The 17,965-nt window shown below is 43.9% G+C and overlaps 1 protein-coding gene across 2 annotated transcripts in view; it reads right to left on the bottom strand.

Annotated features, from left to right (window-relative positions):
* LOC127568400 (zinc finger protein GLIS3-like) overlaps positions 1-17,965 on the bottom strand; it is a 282,009-nt gene that overhangs the window by 74,152 nt on the left and 189,892 nt on the right. For both annotated transcript variants that reach the window (XM_052012083.1, XM_052012084.1), the window contains exon 4: positions 174-335. In XM_052012083.1, coding sequence (XP_051868043.1) covers positions 174-335 — 162 coding nt within the window. The remainder of the gene's footprint in view (positions 1-173; positions 336-17,965) is intronic.

Here is a 17,965-nt window from a genome sequence, read left to right on the forward strand (position 1 = left end):
TAAAATGTCATGATCAACCTATTGTGCATTTATTCTGTTTCTTTTTTCAGAATTTTAACATTCCCACTGTTTCTCCTTGATTGCCTCAACTGGCTATTTCAGTGCATTGATAGGGTGCAATACTGAGAAAACACCAATTACACATAATACAAAACATTCTGTATTGTGCTCACTGTGTCCAGGTGTGTTCGCTGGTGTTTGGCACGATCACTGGAGTTGCTGAAAGCCTTCTGGCAGCCGGTATGTTGGCAAAGGTAAGGCTTCTCCCCTGTATGGCTCCGCAGGTGGATCTTGAGATTTTCTAGTCTAGAAAATGCCTTATTACAGCCTTCAAACTGCAATAAAGTATTAAAAAAATATGAATATGATGATGAAAAAATTAACAAGACAGCTTTGCTACAATGTTCACAGTGTAAACCAACAATGCTCATCCAGTAAATCACCACAGCTTAACATCTGCACTAACTCAGGGATGAAAGAAAAAAAACTCCTGTGCTATTAATTTAACCTTTCAACACTGACATGTACTAGAACAGCACTAGAATGAATTGGTTTCTTTTTTGTTGAAGTACGCTTCATCAACTTTTTCAAAAACATACATTACCTAAGCTGTTTTAAATCACACACATAAAGGGCATTTTATTCTCAGAGTGATCTTTCTGAATGTCACTAAAGACAAATTAATAACCTTTTGGGATTAACTTAAATCAGTAGTCTCAAATCTGACTGTTAATCTGTCTGGGTTGATTTAGCCCATGTGCTGCTTATAGTAATTAATAAGTCATTCTCCGAACCATGCTCTGAATTTTGGCATGAAAATGTCAAATGGGATCTTTAAAAGGAATTGGGTGGTTTAGATACTGGGTTGGATTTGCTGAAGTGGGTACCTCACAGTGCACCAAGTAACTAAACTTTTTCTACTAAGTCCAGCTCCTTTGTTTTGCTCTTTTAATTGTCAGAACTGCACGCTGATTAACAGTGTAGCCAGAACAAAAGAACATATTGGACCTTGGAGAGTGATGGGACAAAGTTTGGATCTCCTTAACTGACAGATTTGAAGACTGTGAAGGAGAGTGGTTAAAGTGAATGAATTTAATGTCAAATCCATTACAGGAAGATTGTCTAATGAGGAAAGGTTAGGCAGGCTTGGCTTATATTCGCTGGGGTTTCGAAGAATCAGAGGAGATTTGACTGAAATGTGTACAATCCTGAGAGGTCTTGATAGGGTGGAAATGGAGAGGATGTTTTTTCTTGTGGAAGTATCTAGAACTATGGATCACTGCTTAAAAGTGAGGAGGTCACCCATTTAAGACACATATGAGGTTTAACTTTTTTTCTCTCTGAAGATTCATCATGAAAATGGAAGAATATTTTTGAGGCAGAGATAGGTAGATTCTTTACAAGCAAGGGGCTGAAAGGTTACTGGGGATAAGCGGAAATGCAGTGTTGAGGTTACAATCAGATCAGCTATGATCTTATTGAATGGTGGAGCAGGTTCAAGGTTCTGGGTGGCCTACTTCTGCTTCTAATTTATATATTTAAATGAAAGAAAAATAAAAAGGTAACAGATATTAATTTGAAGGAGAAAGAAAAAGAGATATTCAGAAAGAAAAAGGGTAAGCAAAGATTTAAAATCTGAAATTCATAAAGTCTCCAGAAACTATATGAAGGAATAAGACTAAATAATTTTTTATTGTTCACCTTCCGGGCAAGAAAGAGCTTGATTGGCAGTAATTAACTGCCATCACACAGTTAAAAAGCTTGCACTATTAACTACTAGATTTAACCTCTGTGCAGAAAATAATTGGCAATTAATGTGTAGCAACTTCATGAAAAGCATAGTGAGGTTGCCGAAGGGATGACATTTGTGAAATATTAACAATGGAGAAATGGAAATAATTTAGTAACTCGTGGCAATTTGCAATTCATATGGTATCTTTTCTTCTCTATTATCTGGCCAGCTTACAAATTAATAATGGAGTTCATCATTCCACACACTAATAATTTTTCAGCAAATTTTGGCTCACTAACCCTATATCTGGGACTTAATTCAAATCCTGTTCAGACTGAAATAATGAATATCTGAGTTTTCTGGATGCAAGGATTTGACAAGGCAGACTTTATCCAATTTCCTTTTGTTGCACAGAACTTCTCTTAATTCGCAATGGCTACCATGGAAAAATGACAAACATCACAGGTCATTCTAGTACAAAAAGGATGCTCCTGTGAGTCTCGGGCGAGCCACACTGTTACTCAGAGAGATTTTACCCTGCATCATTTCTTGTCTCTCCTCAAAAAGCTTCATCCTTGCAAACTTCTCCAAACTCCCCACTTTCAAGGTTATGATTGTACTCACACCTCTGAATCATGCCATCTTTCCAGGAACTGCACAGTTGAATCTCTCAAATCACATTTCCATCCCTGCGAAATACCTCTCATCGGTGTTGAACAAGACATTTTATGACTGTGACAAAGGCAATCTATTCCTCCTTATCCTTCTTGACTTGGCTACGGTCATGATAGACCACATCAACCAGTAGTCTAGCTGGGTGGCAATCACCTGGTTTAACACCTTTCCATCTAATTGTAGCCAGAGAATAATTTACAAAGGTTTCTCTTTCAGCTCCAGCACCATTATCTCTGGTGTTTTCCAAGGATCTATGTTTAATCCCTACTACTTCTTATACTCAGCAGCATCATCTGAAGACAGAGTTAGCTTTCACATGTGGTGCTGATGAGACCCAGCTGTATCTTATCAACTCCTCCTTTGTGTCTAAATATCAGCATACTTGTCCATAATCTAGTGTTTGATCAGCCGTAAATTTCCTTCAGCTAAATATTAAGAAGACCAGAACCACTGACTTTGGCTTCTGCTGACAATTCCTTTTCATAGCCACTGACTCCATTCCTCTTCGTGGGAACTGCCTTAGGCTGAACCAGGCTGTTCACAACCTTGGTGTAATATTTGATCCCAACATGAGCTTCAGACCGAATATGTGTTCTGTCTTATGTCGGCCTATTGTCACCTCCCTAACATCACCCAGCTCTGCTCCAGCTTCAGCCCATTGACTCCTCAAACCTTTATCCATGACTCTGATTACCTCTAGGCTTAACTACTCTATTGCATTCCTTGTTCCTTGTCCTGTTCTTCAGGAAACAAACCTCAAGTATCCTAAACCTTGGTGTCCATGTACTGATTTGCATTGTAGCCTTGCTGATTGCTCACCTATACTGGTTTCCTACAAAGCAGCACACTGATTTTACAATTCTCATTCTTACATTCAAATTGCTCCCTAAACTTCCTGCCTTGGCAGTCTCCTCCCCTGCTATAACTCTCTTCTGATACCTGTCTGTTGCCAGTTCTGAGAATGTAATTTTAATTACCCCTTTGTTTGGGGTTATGCATTCAATTCCTGAAACCCTAGAACTCTGGAATTCCCTTCTTAAAACGTTCTGCCTCTCTGTATCTCCTTCCTCCTCTAAGATACCTACCTTTTATTTTACCATAATTTTACTTGATCTGTCCTGATCTTTCCATTTTATGGTGCTTTTTTTTGGCAAATTTTGTTTTATAATATCTTGGGACACCTTCCAATGTTAACAGTGTGATACAAATGATATAAGTACATAATGTTGCTGCTGCATTGAATAAATGCCATATGATGTTGATACCTTCTTTGCCACTAACTAACTGCACTGAGGTTCAATTCTCCTCTCTTTCACTACTGTTCCCCTATCACTTCATTCCCCCACCCCAACACGACCACCACACTTCACCCTCTCCATACATGACCACTGATTTTCAAGGAAACTCCTGAGGTTAGGTAACAACTCATGGATGGACAGAGGAGAGTGAGCCGCCCACAAGGCACTGCCATTCTTTAGAGAAGGAAAGATGCTGATCCTCTGCCACACATTCTCTGCATCTCAGAGGGAGTCAACGTAAAAGTTAAGAAAAAAATGATTGGTAGCCTTGAAATAAAATAGCTTTATGTTGGAACTTGCCTTTAGCTCCTAGGAACAAAATATTGGCTGCCTGTTGTACCCTCAAACTGACATTCAGTTTCACTGAAATCATGGAATCAAGTACAAATAGGAGTAAACCATATGCATACAATATTCTAGCACCCATTTAGCATTACATCCAAAAACAAATTTCTACCAAGCTTATTTAGTTGCAAAATCCAGAATCGTTTAATTCATTGATAAATCATTTCAACTCTTTAAGTGATTATGATTACCCAAAGATATATAATTTCCAGAAATGTATTATTCCCATTTATTAGTTCACCAAGTTGTGTTCAAGTTAGAGACACATTCTCGATCTATTCCCTAAACAGTCTCCAGTTACATAATCTGATTGGATGACTTGTGAAAGAAACCAGATTTGCTTTTACTAAAGTCCTGGAAGAACAGTCCCTTATCAACACTGGTTTTAAATCGTTTCCCCTCACAATTAAGGAAACCACAAAATTGCCAATGGTATCGCTAGTACCAAGATCATGGATCATTCTGGAATTATCCTGCAGTTTGCAACTCAAATAATCCCCTTCTGGGGAAATGCAAAATTCAGCACATTTTTAACTTTAATCTATAGCAAACGAAAGAAAGCAAGACTAGGAAAACAGAGGTTGTCTTAATGAATATCAATTGTAGCTCTGAGTAACATTTCTGGGGGAAATGAGCTGTGATGGAATAAGTGAAACTTTTTTTTACTATTATGGAGCTAAATAGCAGCAGTGTGCTATTCAACAACCTTGCTAATATCCATGGTGGTTGCTGTCAGGTCAAATAAACAAAATGGCCTTTATACAACAGTAAGGAAAGAGCAGGTCATAGACTACTGACATCAGAGACAGACTACACATGGAAAATCTTAAGGTTTTCAATCCAAAACATTTTTTTTAGTTTCATACTGAAAAATCTACAGCTAGAAAACAGTATGCCAGGTTTTGATTAGTGATTTACTTCAAACTTAACATTGTTTTAATCATTTTTATAAACTACAATTTTGTTTTACTTCGGCAGCACCTGGTCAGAGAAAGTGGTCAAAAGAAAGTTTGTTTCATGTTAAACATACTATAGAAAGTCAAAGCAGAGTATTCTCTGCTCTGAAGTTTGAGCAGTTGTTATTACTGACACCTTCATTGCTTTTATTTGATAGGAAATACTCTCACCTCAGAGCCCAAACTCTCCTTTACTCTCCCACTTGCAGTTTCTCTATTTTAGTGATCCTCTGTGGCCGTACGCAATGCGCTACTGAAGAAACACACGGAGGCAGAGGGTGCTGAACTCAAGACTCTTTACTCCAAGAACAGAAAAGCGCGCGAAACTCTCTACCCATGGGCAACTGCGACCCGCGGGGCAGAGGTGACGTCCGACTGTTCCCGGAATGTCCACCCTGAACGGGTAGTTTAAAACGTGCTACCTCGCGTCCGCCCGCGGCTCCTAATGGCGGTTCGAGTCCCGCGTGTGCGGGCCGCCACACCACCCTCTCCCCCCAGAAACGTCCATCGGGGGAGTGGAGCCCCCAGTCTGTGTGGCTTGCTTGGGTGGCCGGCCACGCCAGCGTGGTGTGGGTACCCTCACTGGTTGCTCATTGTCAAAGTGCGCCGGTTTGAGGCGGTCCACTGTAAAAGTCTCTTCCCAGCCACCCACCTCCACAACACACGTAGATCCGTTGTGCTGGATCACCTTGAAGGGTCCTTCGTACGGCCGCTGTAGAGGTGACTTGTGCATGCCCCTGCGAATAAAAACATACTCACAGTCTCGGAGGCCTTTAGGGGTGAAGGATGGCGTGGGACCATGCCTGGAGGTCAAGACCGGCGCCAGGGTCTCTACCTTGTCCCGCAGTCTTGTTAGCACCTCTGCTGGAGTTCCTGCCGAACCTCAGGCCTCTAGTACGAACTTGCCTGGGACCGTCAGGGGAGCGCCATAGACCAATTCCACCGAGGAGGTGCCCAGGTCCTCCTTGGGGGCTGTGCGGATGCCCAGTAAGACCCAGGGAAGCTCATCTGTCCAGTAGGGGCCCCTGAGGTGCGCCATCAAGGCCGACTTGAGATGCCGGTGGAAACACTCGACCAAACCGTTGGACTGGGGATGGTACACTGTGGTGTGATGCAGCTGGGTGCCCAGGAGCTGCACCAGTGCTGTCCACAAACCAGACGTGAACTGTGCTCCTCTGTCGGATGTGATGTCCATTGGGAGGCCGAATCTGGCGATCCAGTTTGCAATGAGCGTCCTGGCGCAGGACTCAGTGGACGTGTCTGCGAGCGGTACGGCTTCCGGCCATCTGGTGAACCTGTCTCCCATGGTAAAGATATACCTGGTGCCCCGGGAGACAGGCAGGGGGGCCGAGGATGTCCACGTGGATGTGTTGGAACCTCCTGTGCGTCGGCTGGAACTGCTGGAGGGGAGCCTTCACGTGCCGCTGGACTTTGGCGGTCTGGCAGTGTACGCAGGTCCTGGTCCAGTGTCCGAGCTGTTTGCGCAAACCGTGCCAGACGAATCTGTCCACTATGAGCTTGATGGATGCCCGGATGGATGGATGGGCCAGGTCGTGCAGCGTGTCGAACACCCGGCGCCTCCATGCTGCTGGTACCACAGGTTGGGGTCTGCCGGTAGACACGTCGCAAGGAGTCGGATTGCTGCCGGGCTGATGGAGACGACCTCCAACTGGAGCCCCGAAACAGCGATGCGGTGTCGGGATCTCAGTGTCCGACTGCTGTGCTTCAGCCAGTGCTGCGTAGTCTATTCCTGAGGACGATATGCCCGCTGAGTGGAGGAAGGGGTGAGACAATGTGTCGGCAACGATGTTGTTCTTCCCTGCTATGTGGCAGACGTCCGTGGCGAACTCTGAAAGGACAGGTGCCTCTGCTGCCGAGCCGATCATGGGTCCAATACCTTGGCCAGCGCGAAGGTGAGGGGCTTGTGGTCCGTATACACGGTGAACTCCCTTCCCTCGAGGAAATACCGGAAATGCCGGACAGCCAGGTAGAGTGCTAGCAACTCCCTGTCGAAAGCGCTGTACTTCACCTCTGGTGGCCATAGGTGCCAGCTGAAGAAAGCGAGTGGTCACCATTGGTCCTCGACGAGCTGCTCCAGGACTCCACCGACCGCCGTGTCGGAAGCGTCGACTGTGAGTGCAGTGGGTACATCGACTCTCGGGTGTATTAGGAGGGTCGCCTTTGCTAGCGCCTCCTTGGCCTGCTCGAAGGCCTCCGTGGACTCCGCGTCCCATGCCACCTCTTTGGCCTTGCCGGCCATCAGACTGAACAAGGGTCTCATGATGCGTGCCGCCGCCGGCATGAACCTATGATAAAAGTTGACCATCCCTACGAACTCCCGCAGGCCCTTGACCATGCTGGGCTTGGAGAACTGACGGATGGCCTGGACCTTGTCCAGTAGGGGAACTGCGCCATGTCGGTTGACTCTGTGGCCCAAGAAGTCGATCTCCGTCAGCCGGAAATGGCACTTCGCCGGGTTGATTGCCAGTCCGTGGTCGCTCAGGCATTGGCAGAGCTGACGCAAATGTGCCACATGTTCTTGGTGTGAACTGCTGGCCACCAGGATATCGTCCAAGCAAATGAAAATGAAATCCAGGCCACGTCCCACCGAGTCCATGAGCCTTTGGAAAGTTTGGGCAGCATTCTTGAGACCGAAAGGCATCCTCAGGAATTCGAACAAACTGAACGGGGTGATGAGGGCTGTCTTGGGCACGTCGTTGGGGTGCACTGGGATCTGATGGTATCCCCTGACCAGGTTGATTTTCGAGAAGATGGTCGCTCCGTGCAGGTTCGCCGTGAAGTCCTGGATGTGGGGCACCGGGTATCGGTTGGTGGTTGAGGCATCGTTGAGCCTTCTGTAGTCTCTGCAGGGCCTCCAACCTCCTGCAGACTTGGGCACCATGTGCAGCGGGGATGCCCACGGGCTGTCCGAGTGGTATATGATTCCCATCTCTTCCATCTTACGGAACTCCTCCTTGGCGAGGTGGAGCTTGTCGGGTGGGAGCCTGCGAGCTCGGGCGTGCAGTGGTGGTCCTTGCGTGGGGATGTGGTGCTGCACGCTGTGCTTGGGGTCGGCTGTGGAGAACTGCGGGATGACTATGGAGGGGAATTCTGCCAACACCCTTGCAAATTCGTTACCCGAGAGGGTCACGGAATCCAGGTGGAGGGCCGGTAGCTGGGCTTCTCCGAGCTGGAAAGTCTGGAACGTCTCAGCGTGGACCAAACACCGGCCTTTTAGGTCGACCAAGAGGCAGTTGGTTCGTAAGAAATCTGCCCCTAGTAGTGGCTGTGACACCGTTGCCAACGTGAAAGTCCAAATGAAATGGCTGGACCCGAAACACAGTGGAATAGTTTGCGAGCCGTACGTCCGAATACTGGGTGCCATTTGCAGCGGTGAGCTCGGGGCCTGGGACCGGGTTACAAGTGTCCATGTTCGAGGGGGGAAGTACGCTGACTTTGGCTCCGGTGTCTACCAGGAAGCACCGCCTGGAGTGTCGGTCCCAGAGGTACAGGAGGCTGTCTCGGTGGCCAGCCGTCGTATCCATTAGCGACGGCTGGCCCCAGCGTTTCCCGGAAAAGCACATGGTGGACGGCAGTGGCGCGCGCTTGAACCCCATCTTTGGTGATAGAAACAACATTGTTCAGAACTTTCGTCCTTTTCCCCCGTGGGTCTCGACGGCTCCGGTTGCGGGGCCCAGGCTTTGGGCCGCGTGGTTGTGGCTAGGCCGATGGAGGCTGCTCCATGTTGTTTACTCTGCCAAAGGACGTCTGCTTTAGCCACGACCCTGCATGGGTCGCTGAAATCCTCACTCGCGAGGAGGAGGCGAATGTCCTCTGGCATTTGCTCGAGGAGCAACTGCTCAAATAAAAGGCATGGCTTATGGCTGTCCATGAGCGCCAGCATATCGTTCATGAGCTCTGATGGCGTGCGGTCGCCCAGACCGTCCATGTGTAGGAGCCATGTGGCTCGTTCGTGGCGGAAGAGTCCGAAGGTACGGATCAGGAGCGCCTTAATCTTAGTGTACCTATCCTCCGTTGGTGGCTGGTGTAGGAGGTCGACGATCCGGCCTGCCGTGTCCTGGTCAAGCACGCTGACCACGTAGTAGTACCGCATGGCGTCGGCTGTAATGTCTCTGATATTGAACTGGGCCTCAGCCTGCTCGAACCAAACGTGGGGCCGAGTGGCCCAGGAAGTCAGGAGCTTTAGGGAGACCGCACTGTGCAAGTTGCTCGAACTCATGTCTGGTCGCTGAGTCGCCGGTTCCAGATGCCGTCTGAAATGCTGGGGCCACCAGTGTGGCTGTACGCAACGCACTACTGAAGAAACACACGGAGGCAGAGGGTGCTGAACTCAAGACCCTTTACTCCAAGAACAGAAAAGCACGCGAAACTCTCTACCCATGGGCAACTGTGACCCGCGGGGTGGACGTGACGTCCGACTGTTCCCGGAAGGTCCACCCCGAATGGGTAGCTTAAAATGCACTACCACGCGTCTGCCCACGGCTCCTGATAGCGGTTGAAGTCCCACGTGTGCAGGCCGCTACACCTCCTTAATTTATTGTTCCACCAAAGCCTCTTCTTGTTCCCCACCACCGCCCCCCCCATGAGTTCAATTTAGTTTCAATATATTTTCTTTCTCCTCCATGAACCAAGAGCTGTCTCATCACTTCACTGCAAAAACAAATCCTTTCTCAGTTCCTGAAATGTGGAATTTTTCTGGATCCTTCCCTTATCCTATTTTCCTTGCATTCTTCAATTTTATTTTTAAATTACTTCCAGTTTTATCTTGGACAAGGAATAGAATCACATAACATCTATTTATTTGCTCTACCTGACTGAATTGAAGTGTAAAATCATTGTTAAATGCTATTGGCAGTTCTCAGTGTGCTAACCATACAGTGGCGAATGAATCAATCAGCACGAAAATTCAATTGATACTGGTACACATTCATAATGTAAAAACAAGCAAGGCTTTGCAGCAGGATGAAGATCTGCCTGAGTATTCGTTAAAGGAAAGGTTCCTTCTTGATCCATTATCAGGGATTCTGTCACAAACAGCAACTTTGGACTCTTTCCTGATGGCTCAGTTATCACCATATATTTTATATAAAGCCTGCCGCTTTCTTTTACAAAAGGAGCAGAGGGATTTGGGAGGGAGGGACAGGGACTAACTGCTCAGTTCCTTGCCCCAGGTGTCCATCTCTGTTGCCAAGAAAGCCAGTTGTACATTGGAGAAATGGGATGTGTACCCATGTGATTGTCCTGCTCCTTCTAGTGTTGTCTAGTTCAGCTCCACTACCAGCAGCAGTGGTCCCCGTTGTGACCAGCTGCCTTAGGAGCTCTAGCCATGGTGAGAAACTACATGGATGAATGGGCAGTTCTAGTATGACTCCTGAAATTATCTGTGGTTATTATGTGGAACAGCATGAAGTCCTGGGATGCATGCTGCTTACACTCAGGACTCTATGCATATCATGCACAAAAGAAAATCCCTCCCCTGGAGCCCTGGAAGAAAGTTGTGCAAGTTCAATGCCTCCACTTTAAACTGTTTTAATGTACCTTACAATTTCTAGTTTCTTGTCTCCTCTTATAAATCTTCCAGGTGTCCTGCACCAGAGGCTCTTGCCTTTTACCTTGAAAACAGCACATTGACTACATTCATGCCTGAAGAGTTTTATATGAAGCATTTCTCTGCACCTGTTATACAAATCATCATTGCCTGATCTATATTAAAGCCACTGTTTGGAGCAATTCAAGCTCCATACAGATCATCCACCATTCTGGTAATGAAGGCCTTTTTATCATTCTTCCAATCAGTAACAATTTTAAGATGTTATGCCTGTCAGTCTCATTTACAAGAAATGAATGTATTTGATAACAGGCACCATGAAATGATGAGCATTCCAGTGACATTGAACTCTTCTTGAATTATGTGAGCTTGCAGTCGCCACCATTTTAAAACTGAGCTCTAAATACACAAGTAACTCTTTTTAAATTTCTTTTCACCACAGCAAAAATCCTATGCAGATACCTTGATAGACCAAGAAAGGCTAGCGCAATAGAAAACACAGCCATCCCACTAAATACTTGATATTGTTTAGCTCTCCAATTTCTTCTATTCATTAAATGAATTTATGATTCCAAAACTGACAGTTACCATTTAGAACTTTCCTAGATCTACAGTTTACAGATGTAAACATTGGTAGTGTGTATGGCTACTTGGTTTGAGGGGGAACATCACAGCCAAGCCTAATTCTTTTTTAATTTGACTTTTACACATATATACCATGTCAGTGAAGTTGCTAGATAATGATCAGTATTGGAACCCTTGTTTATCTCTCATCACTTACAGGCCAGGATGTCTCAAAGTCCAATTATATCATTCCTAAAATAGAAAATGTAAATACTCAGTAGGCTAGGCTGCACCTGGGGGAAGAGAAACAGAGTTGACATTTCACGTCAAGGATCCTTCATCAGACAAATTGGTAGCTCAGCACCACCTTCTCAAGGGCACTGGATGGGCCTTGCCTTTGACTGCCTGTAAAAAAAAATTGAAGGCTGCCTTCTTTTTCCTCGACATTCCCTTGAGATCGAGGTGACTTATGATGCAAATATTTGCAGTCCACTTTCGCAATCAATTATTTTTAATGATTTGTTCACACAACTCCAAATGGATGGCGTTCAGCTGTGAACTTGGAATACAGTAATTTCATACACGTTTCTGGACACCCTAGTGCCCATTGGTGAATTCATCTCCTCCTGTTTCAGCAAGATTTTTTTTCTCGCAAGCACTTTTATTCAGCCCAAAACCTCCATAGATCACATTAATCCACAACATTTGTCTGCAGTAAGATTTTCAAACTCTTAATAATCGGAAAACTGGCAGTTCTTATTTACTTACAGAACAATTGGCTTTTACTAACTCCTTGAAACTGTGTTCTTTAAAAGGGCAACACTTGTACTGCATTCTTGGTCCTCAATGAGATCCATGGCCTCAAATGCAATCTCACACGTGCTTTGACTGATTTACCCATTGAGGTCAGGGTCCCAGTTACGCTCAGGTTCCTGACCTCAGGATCACTCCAGGCTGCTGTTGATGATCTCTGCCACATCTCACAATTTGTTGTTCACTGCTGCATTAGCAAGATCAGCCAAACTCCATAGTTTAAGACAGGAGACTTCTACTTTTCCTTCATCTCACAGGTGTAGGCTGAGTAAGCACAGGCATTTGCCTGTACAGCATAACGCTTTACAGCGCCAGCGACCCAGGTTCAATTCCGGCCACTGTCTGTAAGGAGTTTGTACATTCTCCCCGTGTCTGCGTGGGTTTCCTCCTGGTGCTCCAGTTTCCTCCCACATTCCAAAGACGTACAGGTCAGGAAGTTGTGGGCATGCTATGTTGGCGCCGGAAGCATGGCAAAACTTGCGGGCTGCCCCCAGAACACTCCATGCAAAAGATGCATTTCACTGTGTGTTTTGATGTACATGTGACTAATAAAGATATCTCATTGCAAAATGCAGGCATTCTGAGACAGCACTCATGTCTTTACAGAGACCTCCTGGCAACCTCCTGCCAGGAGTGCCTGGCTGTCACTTCAGAGTGTCACCTTAGTCCCCTTGCACAAAGAACATGACTCCTGCAGGCACTGTTCTTCACTTGCCTGACCACCTGGTTTGATCTTGGACTGCTCTCCCAATCCCCTGCCATTATAGCAGCATCCATTTATTTAGTGGCAGCACTGTACTGTGCTTGAAAGGGTGTTGCTAGTTTCATGGTATCTTCCTTTGGGAGCTGGCTGAAAAGATCGCACCTGCTGAACTACTGCTGAAAACCACGAGAACCTGCCACATGTCAATGGGGAGCACATGCTGGAACTAACTATGCTGTTCTGTCAATCTCACAACTGAAAGTTTTGCTTTTTAATTCTTTCACAAAGCGCACAAGGGTGAACCATATTATTTTAATGCTTAAAAAAAAGTGGCACTATTTCTATGCCAGTCTCTTCTTTCTCTTTGGGTTCCAAAAGTTCCACACAAAATTCAGCCCAGAAGATGTTTCTCCACAGAAACATTATGGTTTCAGTCTTGAGCCAGTGGTTGCACACACATTTTTAAATCAGAAGATTGTAGTTTCAAATCTCATTCTAGAAACATGAACATAATCTAGATAATCACTCAAATACAAAATCCAAGGAGTGTTATAGGATCAAAGTTGTAGTCTTTTGGATATGATTTTAAATAGAAGTCCAGTCTACCCTGTTACATGAGCATTAAAGATCCAGTAGAACAGCTTGAAGAGAGACATGAATTCTCTGCATGTCCTGACCAACATCAAAAACAATCTATCTAGTCATTTAATATATTGCTGTCTGTGGGACCTTGCTTTATGAAACTGACTGCTGTGTTTCCTTATATTGACTACCCCATACCTGTTGTGAAGCTCACATCATTTACAGGCATGATACCCTACTCCCGAAACTGACAATCTATTTTGAATTCTGTCATGGGAAGAGATTACCAAGTGAACAGACTAAAGGAAGTGCAACATCCTCACTGACTTCTGGAGAATCTCTGGCCCATGATTGCTCAAAGTGGAGAAGGAGCATTTGGGATGGTATTGAGAATCTTGAGTCCACAGAGCACACAGAAGCCTTGCCTAAGTGGTGGAAGAAGTAGTGTGCACCAACAAACTACCCACCAGTCCACCTTATCAGGCACCTTCTGCCCATTTTGTGGAAGATTCTGCCCCAACTGCCACCTCAGAACCCACAAAACCAGAGTAGAAAGAAGCCATCCTCAATTCCTAGGGACATCCTAAGAAAGAGGCAACCCTTCAAAACTGAGAATTCATAGGCTGCAAAGTGTTTTGGGTTATCCCAGTATAGTGAATGATACTACAAAAATGCAGATTACTTCTCTTATTGCTTGATTCTCTGGTTCTTAATTGTTTTCAAAGTCAATTTCTCTTGGCATATATATTTTGAGAGGAAGTTCTATATTAAGAATTCAGATTATTTGGTTACCATTTTATTGTCCAAGGGTAAAATGAAATGTTTCATAAAACAGAGAGGGCAGAGATCTGTTCTTTTAAAAAACATTCAAGGTTTATGCATAAATTGAGGACAAGATGGTTATTCATTACATAGTCCACAAACTGTTTTAATTACTGGATCTTAGGTGTTACAGAATGAGATAAAAATACAGGAAGAAATTGTTGAATTTGTTCCAACAATAGTTGAAACATGAGAGAAGTCTGGCTGTAACAGTTATATTTTTCTTGAATTGACTAAATGCTGAAAGTGTAAAACAGAAAAGGCTGGGTTCTGCAGAGAATACTATTGGAATTATAAGGAATTCAATTCTTCTCTGTATACAAATGCCAGGATCTACGGGACTATTGTATTATTTGGCAGTTAATTTTTTTTGCAGGAATTAAAGATCTATTTTCCCTCCGCCTCTTTAGGTCTCTCGAGACCACAACCCTCTGAAGGCCAAGAAGATGGACTGGCGGCCTGTTGCCAGGCATTTGTCAATGACAGTCACTAGTAGGTATACAAGTGCAGACCCTGGGATGGAAAATGAGCTCAATAAATGTCTAGGCAGCAACAAAACCTGATATTAAAAGAGGCAGGCGTAGATAGCTCATCACTCTGCAAAACAAAATGGGGCTACAGTGAGAATCATGTTGGCTTACAGGGAGCATCAGACTCAGGTTCTGTGGTGGGAAGGATCTTTGAATATATGGAGGTTTTCTTTGGCCATAGTGATTGTGGCATTCATGATGCCGCTGAAGCATACCTTAAATGACTCCTCACAGACACTGACTTCACATTTATTTAGTGTATATTTGGCACTATAAGGAAACTGAGAGACAACGATGAAGCCTTCATTGAGCATATTTAGATTATAATCTTCCCATCTAAAATTGTACAGATTTTGGAGTTCAAAGAACCACATGATATGTAGATTTAAATCTTTAATAGTTTCATATGTATTTCACTTTCTGTAACTACAGTACTCCCCCACGTCATGGAGCGGTTACATTTCTGGAAAACTGTCCACATCACGATTTTCCGTAACACAAATCCTCGACAAAAATTGACAAAATTTGTTGTTTCTTTCATATTTTGTGTTAATTCAGTTTTTTCCCCTCACATAAATTCCATCAGGGAGAATTTTTATTCTGTATCTCAAAATTATTGGTAATGATTTATTAATTCTGTAAGGGCGAATTTCTGTACCCAAACTGCCATAATGTTGGGGCACACTGTACTTGACAAGAATACAGAAGCAGAAAATGTAATTCTGTAATTTTGTCTCTCGTCAGTAATACACTGAATTGCTTCATTGCGATTTAATATGAACATTATCTGAAGCCATTAAGATTAACAAGCAGATCATTTTGATGGATCCAACTCACCTTCCTGGCTTCTCAAGATTTCCCTAATCTTTTCCTGCCCCAAAAATGGTAAAAATATTTTACATTTCCTTGTTTAAAATCATATCATCATAATTATTAGTGGTTGCAACAAGATGGAAATCATAAATGTAGATACAAGTCTTCACAAAGTGAACTATGCAGTTGAATTGCCCAATATATGATTCCAAGTTTACTATCTGACAGGTTAAATTTACAAGTACATTTTTCATGTGATAAAGTGAAGCTTGCACACAGATCCAATAATGCACTTGGAACATCCAAAATGTTCTCAAAATCACATCTCGTTCCCCAACTTGAGCCAACTAGGAAATTTCAGAGAAAATTTAAATCACAACCCAGTGGGAAGTCAAACTTATTAACATGTACAGTCTAGAATTCTACTTAATGACTTAAAGATTGGCTGCTGGCAAATCCACCAGGATGTTCGAGCTATTTACTTTGGCATTTACACAGACAGTATCTACCAAATAACAGGAATTGTACAATTCATTCACAAGTGTTAAAATTAACAATTTACAAAGACTCAACAGCATGGGTTCTTATCTTTACCCTCCATGAAGCCCTTTTCTGAGCCATACCAAATATTAATTTTCCCCCAATAACTCTGAAATTTCTACATTAAATCTAATCAATATTTATAGCTACTGTATCCATGACACCTTAGTACTTTGCAAACAGCATTTTCAAGATTACATTTATTGTCTGCAAAGTCCTCTTTCCCTTGTTTCTAAATTTTTCCTCCATTGCAAGATCTTGTGCACTTTATTGATCCAGCTCTGGCCATTCCAGCTCTGAACTCCTCCTTGCCTCTGTTTCCTCATACCATTCCTGTGTAAACAACACCAATGCACTAATACCAGTCCAGTTCTTTCTTTTCCATGATTTTAAAACAATAAAGTTCCTTTGCTCCCATAGATTTGCTACAGACTTAAAAAGAGTTTAATCATGCTTAGTGTCTCTTAATTGTCTTTTCTTGAACTATCCCAGTTATTTTCCCTGGTCCTTAACCAACAAACAAACACAAAGTCTGATGGAAGTCATCAACTTAAAATGTTAACTCCATTTTTCTCTCTCTGTGATGTTCACCACCCTGATGAGTATTTCCAGTACTTTGTGTTTTTATAAGAGTCATAGAGTTGTACTGCACAGAAACTGGCCCTTCGGCCCACCAAGTCCACACTGACCTTTTTGCTCACCTACACTAATCCCATTTGCCTGCATTAGGTCCATATCTTTCTCTACCTTGCCTATTTAAGTAGCTGTCTAAATGTCTCTTAAATCTAGTGATTATATCTGATTCCACCACCTCCTCTGGTAGCGTGTTCCAGATATCAACTGCTCTCTGAGTAAAAAAACTCTCACCTCAAATCCCTTTTAAAACTCTTACCTCTCATCTTAAACCTATGCCCCAATCATGGGAAAAAGATTTTGACTATCTTTGCCTCTTGTAATTTTATATACCTCTATCAGGTCACCCCTCAGCCTCCTTTCGCTCCAGGGAAAGCAAGCCCAGGCTGTCCAATCTCTCCCCATAACAATAGTCTCCAACCATGGCAACATCCTGGTGAATCTTCTCTGCACCCTCTCCAGCGCAACCAAATCCTTCCTATAGCTTGGCAACCAGAACTGCACACGATACTCCAAATGCAGTCCAATGAGTGTTTTGTAAAACTGCAATATAACATCCCAACTTTTATATTCTATACCCTCACCTATGAAGGCAAGCTTGTCATAAACCTTCTTCACCTTCAGGGAACCATGTACTTTAACCCTGAGGTTCCTCTGTTCATCAATATTCCTTAATGTCCTACCATTTACTGTACATCCCCTTCACCTAAACGACTTCCCAAAATGCATTACTTTGCAACTTCCATCGGCCAATGCTCCACCCGTCTTTCCATCTGATCTGTAGCCAGCTGTAGCCTAAGGCAACCTTTCTTGCTATCCACAACACCACCACCAACTTTCATGTCATCCACAAGCTTACTAATCATATACCTCCAACATTCGCATTCAAAAGTGTCACAGCACTGATCCCTATGTTACACCACTGGTCACAGACTTCCAATCAGAAAAACATCCTTCCATCACTACCCCTTGCCTCTTATCACCCAGCCAATTTTGGATCCAATTAGCCAGTTCATCTTGGATCCTATGTGCCTTAACCTTCTGGACCAGCCTACCATTCAGGATCTTGTCAAATGCCTTACTAAAATCCATATAGACAACATCTACCGCCCAGCTTTCATCGATCTTCTTGGTTACCTCCTCAACAAACTCAAATTAATGAGACCAGACTTGCCCCACACAAAGCCATGCTGACTATCCCTAATTAACCCTTGCCTTTCCCAATGTACATAAATCCTATCCCTTAGACTTTTCTCCAATAATTTCTCTACCACTGGCATAAGGCTCACCAGCCTATAGTCACCTGACTTATCCCTACTGCTCTTCTTAAATAAAGGAACAACATAAGCTATCGCCCAGTCTTCTGGCACCTTACTTGCGGCTAATGAAG

Source organism: Pristis pectinata, chromosome 3, assembly GCF_009764475.1.
Source record: "Pristis pectinata isolate sPriPec2 chromosome 3, sPriPec2.1.pri, whole genome shotgun sequence".
Taxonomy (NCBI): domain Eukaryota; kingdom Metazoa; phylum Chordata; class Chondrichthyes; order Rhinopristiformes; family Pristidae; genus Pristis; species Pristis pectinata.